This window comes from Oncorhynchus clarkii, unplaced genomic scaffold (genome assembly GCF_045791955.1).
Source record: "Oncorhynchus clarkii lewisi isolate Uvic-CL-2024 unplaced genomic scaffold, UVic_Ocla_1.0 unplaced_contig_380_pilon_pilon, whole genome shotgun sequence".
Taxonomy (NCBI): domain Eukaryota; kingdom Metazoa; phylum Chordata; class Actinopteri; order Salmoniformes; family Salmonidae; genus Oncorhynchus; species Oncorhynchus clarkii.
In genome coordinates this window covers 1-7,943 of record NW_027260284.1, presented here as the reverse complement: position 1 = coordinate 7,943, position 7,943 = coordinate 1, and the positions used below count along the sequence as shown (strand labels likewise).

Below are 7,943 nucleotides of genomic sequence, written 5' to 3'. Positions count from 1 at the left end.
CTAATGTGAAAACAAGAAAAATTATGACTTTTCTTGCTAATTTTAAGACAATTGTCAAATAATGTTAACATTCATTACAGACGTCAATTGCTGTACAACATCATAGCTACGCTGTTGGCATCACCTTTTACAGTGGACTTCTGCTGTTGTGGGCCTTTAATCATCTGTCTGACTTTGTTGTTCACACAGGAGAGATACGGGACTATCGTGGATCCTCTGGGGAGCCTCAACAACCTCATGATGCTGAAGAGGGAGAGAAGGGTCTCTCCAGATCAGAACACCTCAATAAACACCTGCAGAGACCCACAGTGAAGAGAACTCACTGCTGCTCTGACTGTGGGAAGAGATTCACCTCATCAGGCATTACAATTCATCAGAGAATACACACAGGAGATAAATCTTACAGCTGTGGTCAATGTGGGAAGAGGTTTACAACATCTGGCTCTCTGACTCAACACCTGAGGACACACACAGGAGAGAAACCCTATAGCTGTGATCAATGTGGGAAGAGTTTTGTTCAATCTGACCAGCTGACACACACCAGAGAACACACACAGGAGAGAAACCCTATAGCTGTGGTCAATGTGGAAGTAGTTTTACTACATCTAGCGGTCTGACAGTTCACCAGAGAACACACACAGGAGAGAAACCTTATAACTGTGGTCAATGTGGGAAGAGATTTGCTACATCTGGCCACCTGACTCTACACCAGAGAACACACACAGGAGAGAAACCTTATAGCTGTGGTCAATGTGGGAGGAGTTTTGGTCAATCTGGAGATCTGAGAGTGCACAAGAGAATACACACAGGAGAGAAACCTTATAGCTGTGATCAATGTGGGAAGAGATTTGCCACATCTGGCCACCTGACTCTACACCAGAGAACACACACAGGAGAGAAACCTTATAGCTGTGATCAATGTGGGAAGAGTTTCACAACATCTGGCTCTCTGACTCAACACCTGAGGACACACACAGGAGAGAAACCCTATAGCTGTGATCAATGTGGGAAGAGGTTTGGTGGATCTTGCCATCTGACTCTGCACCAGAGAATACACACAGGAGAGAAGCCCTATAGCTGTGATCAATGTGGGAAGAGTTTTGTTCAATCTGACCAGCTGACACGACACCAGAGAACACACACAGGAGAGAAACCCTATAGCTGTGATCGATGTGGGAAGAGGTTTGGTGGATCTTACCATCTGACTCTGCACCAGAGAATACACACAGGAGAGAAGCCCTATAGCTGTGATCAATGTGGGAAGAGTTTTGTTCGATCTGACCAGCTGACACGACACCAGAGAACACACACAGGAGAGAAACCTTATAGCTGTGGTCAATGTGGGAGTAGTTTTACTTCATCTAGCGGTCTGACAGTTCACCAGAGAACACACACAGGAGAGAAACCCTATAGCTGTGATCAATGTGGGAAGAGATTTGCTACATCTAGCCACCTGACTCTACACCAGAGAACACACACAGGAGAGAAACCTTATAGCTGTGGTCAATGTGGGAGGAGTTTTGGTCAATCTGGAGATCTGAGAGTGCACAAGAGAATACACACAGGAGAGAAACCTTATAGCTGTGATCAATGTGGGAAGAGATTTGCCACATCTGGCCACCTGACTCTACACCAGAGAACACACACAGGAGAGAAACCTTATAGCTGTGATCAATGTGGGAAGAGTTTCACAACATCTGGCTCTCTGACTCAACACCTGAGGACACACACAGGAGAGAAACCCTATAGCTGTGATCAATGTGGGAAGAGGTTTGGTGGATCTTGCCATCTGACTCTGCACCAGAGAATACACACAGGAGAGAAGCCCTATAGCTGTGATCAATGTGGGAAGAGTTTTGTTCAATCTGACCAGCTGACACGACACCAGAGAACACACACAGGAGAGAAACCCTATAGCTGTGATCGATGTGGGAAGAGGTTTGGTGGATCTTACCATCTGACTCTGCACCAGAGAATACACACAGGAGAGAAGCCCTATAGCTGTGATCAATGTGGGAAGAGTTTTGTTCGATCTGACCAGCTGACACGACACCAGAGAACACACACAGGAGAGAAACCTTATAGCTGTGGTCAATGTGGGAGTAGTTTTACTTCATCTAGCGGTCTGACAGTTCACCAGAGAACACACACAGGAGAGAAACCTTATAGCTGTGGTCAATGTGGGAGTAGTTTTACTACATCTAAAGGTCTGACAGTTCACCAGAGAACACACACAGGAGAGAAACCCTATAGCTGTGATCAATGTGGGAAGAGATTTGCTACATCTAGCCACCTGACTCTACACCAGAGAACACACACAGGAGAGAAACCTTATAGCTGTGGTCAATGTGGGAGGAGTTTTGGTCAATCTGGAGATCTGAGAGTGCACAAGAGAATACACACAGGAGAGAAACCTTATAGCTGTGATCAATGTGGGAAGAGATTTGCCACATCTGGCCACCTGACTCTACACCAGAGAACACACACAGGAGAGAAACCTTATAGCTGTGATCAATGTGGGAAGAGTTTCACAACATCTGGCTCTCTGACTCAACACCTGAGGACACACACAGGAGAGAAACCCTATAGCTGTGATCAATGTGGGAAGAGGTTTGGTGGATCTTGCCATCTGACTCTGCACCAGAGAATACACACAGGAGAGAAGCCCTATAGCTGTGATCAATGTGGGAAGAGTTTTGTTCAATCTGACCAGCTGACACGACACCAGAGAACACACACAGGAGAGAAACCCTATAGCTGTGATCGATGTGGGAAGAGGTTTGGTGGATCTTACCATCTGACTCTGCACCAGAGAATACACACAGGAGAGAAGCCCTATAGCTGTGATCAATGTGGGAAGAGTTTTGTTCGATCTGACCAGCTGACACGACACCAGAGAACACACACAGGAGAGAAACCTTATAGCTGTGGTCAATGTGGGAGTAGTTTTACTTCATCTAGCGGTCTGACAGTTCACCAGAGAACACACACAGGAGAGAAACCTTATAGCTGTGGTCAATGTGGGAGTAGTTTTACTACATCTAAAGGTCTGACAGTTCACCAGAGAACACACACAGGAGAGAAACCCTATAGCTGTGATCAATGTGGGAAGAGATTTGCTACATCTAGCCACCTGACTCTACACCAGAGAACACACACAGGAGAGAAACCTTATAGCTGTGGTCAATGTGGGAGGAGTTTTGGTCAATCTGGAGATCTGAGAGTGCACAAGAGAATACACACAGGAGAGAAACCTTATAGCTGTGATCAATGTGGGAAGAGATTTGCCACATCTGGCCACCTGACTCTACACCAGAGAACACACACAGGAGAGAAACCTTATAGCTGTGATCAATGTGGGAAGAGTTTCACAACATCTGGCTCTCTGACTCAACACCTGAGGACACACACAGGAGAGAAACCCTATAGCTGTGATCAATGTGGGAAGAGGTTTGGTGGATCTTGCCATCTGACTCTGCACCAGAGAATACACACAGGAGAGAAGCCCTATAGCTGTGATCAATGTGGGAAGAGTTTTGTTCAATCTGACCAGCTGACACGACACCAGAGAACACACACAGGAGAGAAACCCTATAGCTGTGATCGATGTGGGAAGAGGTTTGGTGGATCTTACCATCTGACTCTGCACCAGAGAATACACACAGGAGAGAAGCCCTATAGCTGTGATCAATGTGGGAAGAGTTTTGTTCGATCTGACCAGCTGACACGACACCAGAGAACACACACAGGAGAGAAACCTTATAGCTGTGGTCAATGTGGGAGTAGTTTTACTTCATCTAGCGGTCTGACAGTTCACCAGAGAACACACACAGGAGAGAAACCTTATAGCTGTGGTCAATGTGGGAGTAGTTTTACTACATCTAAAGGTCTGACAGTTCACCAGAGAACACACACAGGAGAGAAACCCTATAGCTGTGATCAATGTGGGAAGAGATTTGCTACATCTAGCCACCTGACTCTACACCAGAGAACACACACAGGAGAGAAACCTTATAGCTGTGGTCAATGTGGGAGGAGTTTTGGTCAATCTGGAGATCTGAGAGTGCACAAGAGAATACACACAGGAGAGAAACCTTATAGCTGTGATCAATGTGGGAAGAGATTTGCCACATCTGGCCACCTGACTCTACACCAGAGAACACACACAGGAGAGAAACCTTATAGCTGTGATCAATGTGGGAAGAGTTTCACAACATCTGGCTCTCTGACTCAACACCTGAGGACACACACAGGAGAGAAACCCTATAGCTGTGATCAATGTGGGAAGAGGTTTGGTGGATCTTGCCATCTGACTCTGCACCAGAGAACACACACAGGAGAGAAACCCTATAGCTGTGATCGATGTGGGAAGAGGTTTGGTGGATCTTACCATCTGACTCTGCACCAGAGAATACACACAGGAGAGAAGCCCTATAGCTGTGATCAATGTGGGAAGAGTTTTGTTCGATCTGACCAGCTGACACGACACCAGAGAACACACACAGGAGAGAAACCTTATAGCTGTGGTCAATGTGGGAGTAGTTTTACTTCATCTAGCGGTCTGACAGTTCACCAGAGAACACACACAGGAGAGAAACCTTATAGCTGTGGTCAATGTGGGAGTAGTTTTACTACATCTAAAGGTCTGACAGTTCACCAGAGAACACACACAGGAGAGAAACCCTATAGCTGTGATCAATGTGGGAAGAGATTTGCTACATCTAGCCACCTGACTCTACACCAGAGAACACACACAGGAGAGAAACCTTATAGCTGTGGTCAATGTGGGAGGAGTTTTGGTCAATCTGGAGATCTGAGAGTGCACAAGAGAATACACACAGGAGAGAAACCTTATAGCTGTGATCAATGTGGGAAGAGATTTGCCACATCTGGCCACCTGACTCTACACCAGAGAACACACACAGGAGAGAAACCTTATAGCTGTGATCAATGTGGGAAGAGTTTCACAACATCTGGCTCTCTGACTCAACACCTGAGGACACACACAGGAGAGAAACCCTATAGCTGTGATCAATGTGGGAAGAGGTTTGGTGGATCTTGCCATCTGACTCTGCACCAGAGAATACACACAGGAGAGAAGCCCTATAGCTGTGATCAATGTGGGAAGAGTTTTGTTCAATCTGACCAGCTGACACGACACCAGAGAACACACACAGGAGAGAAACCCTATAGCTGTGATCGATGTGGGAAGAGGTTTGGTGGATCTTACCATCTGACTCTGCACCAGAGAATACACACAGGAGAGAAGCCCTATAGCTGTGATCAATGTGGGAAGAGTTTTGTTCGATCTGACCAGCTGACACGACACCAGAGAACACACACAGGAGAGAAACCTTATAGCTGTGGTCAATGTGGGAGTAGTTTTACTTCATCTAGCGGTCTGACAGTTCACCAGAGAACACACACAGGAGAGAAACCTTATAGCTGTGGTCAATGTGGGAGTAGTTTTACTACATCTAAAGGTCTGACAGTTCACCAGAGAACACACACAGGAGAGAAACCCTATAGCTGTGATCAATGTGGGAAGAGATTTGCTACATCTAGCCACCTGACTCTACACCAGAGAACACACACAGGAGAGAAACCTTATAGCTGTGGTCAATGTGGGAGGAGTTTTGGTCAATCTGGAGATCTGAGAGTGCACAAGAGAATACACACAGGAGAGAAACCTTATAGCTGTGATCAATGTGGGAAGAGATTTGCCACATCTGGCCACCTGACTCTACACCAGAGAACACACACAGGAGAGAAACCTTATAGCTGTGATCAATGTGGGAAGAGTTTCACAACATCTGGCTCTCTGACTCAACACCTGAGGACACACACAGGAGAGAAACCCTATAGCTGTGATCAATGTGGGAAGAGGTTTGGTGGATCTTGCCATCTGACTCTGCACCAGAGAATACACACAGGAGAGAAGCCCTATAGCTGTGATCAATGTGGGAAGAGTTTTGTTCAATCTGACCAGCTGACACGACACCAGAGAACACACACAGGAGAGAAACCCTATAGCTGTGATCGATGTGGGAAGAGGTTTGGTGGATCTTACCATCTGACTCTGCACCAGAGAATACACACAGGAGAGAAGCCCTATAGCTGTGATCAATGTGTGAAGAGTTTTGTTCGATCTGACCAGCTGACACGACACCAGAGAACACACACAGGAGAGAAACCTTATAGCTGTGGTCAATGTGGGAGTAGTTTTACTTCATCTAGCGGTCTGACAGTTCACCAGAGAACACACACAGGAGAGAAACCCTATAGCTGTGATCAATGTGGGAAGAGATTTGCTACATCTGGCCACCTGACTCTACACCAGAGAACACACACAGGAGAGAAACCTTATAGCTGTGATCAATGTGGGAGGAGTTTTGTTCAATCTAGCGGTCTGACTGAACACCACAGAACACACACAGGAGAGAAACTTCATAGCTGTGATCAATGTGACAAGAGATACACTGATAAAAGATCTCTGATCAAACATCAGAAAATACATACATGAAGAAGTTGTTTCATGATATCAATGAAATAATGTCACAATGTAGAATGTTTTAACATTGTCGTAGGAGTATTTTAATGATGTCACAATGTAGAATGTTTTAACATTGTAGTAGGAGTATTTTAATGATGTTCTACCTTATCATTTGCCCTGTTCAATTGATTGCAGCATGATATGGATATTAACCTCAGGGGAAAATCCAGGCTCTGAATTGGAATATTATTTATCAAAAAGTGAGTAACAAAAAAGAGCTGTGTTACACTTACTGCGTTGGTGACCCACTTTAATCAAAATGTAGCACTTCAAAATGTAGCTAGCTGTTTTCTACTAGTTGAAAAAGCTGCTTGTTTAAAAAAATACATGTAATATAATAATTGTTGCAGATGTTTATATTTTCACACATGAAAGCAGTACAATAAATTGGACTATAATCAATTTGATTAACAATCTGACATCACTCCAGTATTTCTTGACAACATTATAGTGCTAATTGTCTTTGTTCCACTACTGAAGAAGCATGACTCAAATCACCTACTCATATTTCAAACATTCAGCCTGACAAAATATACATGTTTTATTATTCCATGCCTCACCATTAAGTGCTTTTAGAATTTCAGGATTCATTCTCAGATGTGCTAACCCAAATGCATGACATTGGGGACTGGGCCCGATCCAACAACATGCCCATCGAGTGAACCCTAAAAAGAGAGCGAGAAGTAAGGTGGAAAGTTACTACGGATATTGCAGGAGTTGGTTGCTGATTCTCTCAAGGGTCGGCAGTCAACAAGTTTTGCATTTAGCCAGTGCGTTGCCATGGATCACAATTTATTTTGACTGCACGTTTTTCCGTATTGGAGATGAGTTTTGTTTGGGCTCGTTCCAAGGGGACGAGACTTCTAGAAGCTAGTGGGTTTTAGGATTCTATTGAAAGAAAAATGATTTAAAAAATACTACAATTTTATATTATTATTTAGAAATGTGTTTTTGTTTTGTTTTTAATTGTTTACAGCCAGACACCATGTTTATATTGTAGAAGCATTGTAGTTGATTATAATGTGAAATGGAAGTTGTTTTCTGTTGGTGGTGAGCAAACGTGTCCAACAAAAATATAGGATATATTTGTTGTCTACAGGGGGAAGGTGCTACAGGCTTTGGTCTTTCCATTTATGTTTTGAGGTTGTACTTTAGCAGGTATAGCTCGTTAGCAGGTAGGGTGCACTGATTGGTGTCACCTCATTAGTCAGTATGTGTTACACCTGTGCTGGCTTGTAAATATTGTTAGTGGGAAGGCGTTTCACCTGAGCTGGTCCAGGTTCAATTTAAGAGTCTGGCCCAGTGCTCCAGTTGTCTTGATAGATGTGGAGAGTCAACACCTTTAGTCGATCCACCTTTTTGGTTAAGATGTTTTTCATTTCAGGTTAAA

At 44.4% G+C, this 7,943-nt stretch overlaps 1 protein-coding gene across 1 annotated transcript; it reads left to right on the top strand.

Annotated features, from left to right (window-relative positions):
• Positions 1–206: 206 nt before the first annotated feature.
• On the top strand, positions 207–6,523 carry LOC139401336 (zinc finger protein ZFP2-like; the record flags this gene model as incomplete). The annotated part of the gene is made up of 3 exons (XM_071145655.1): positions 207–427; positions 763–1,527; positions 6,316–6,523. Coding segments are annotated over 3 exons (1,194 nt in total), but the record flags the coding sequence as incomplete, so codon positions are not given.
• Positions 6,524–7,943: the final 1,420 nt, after the last annotated feature.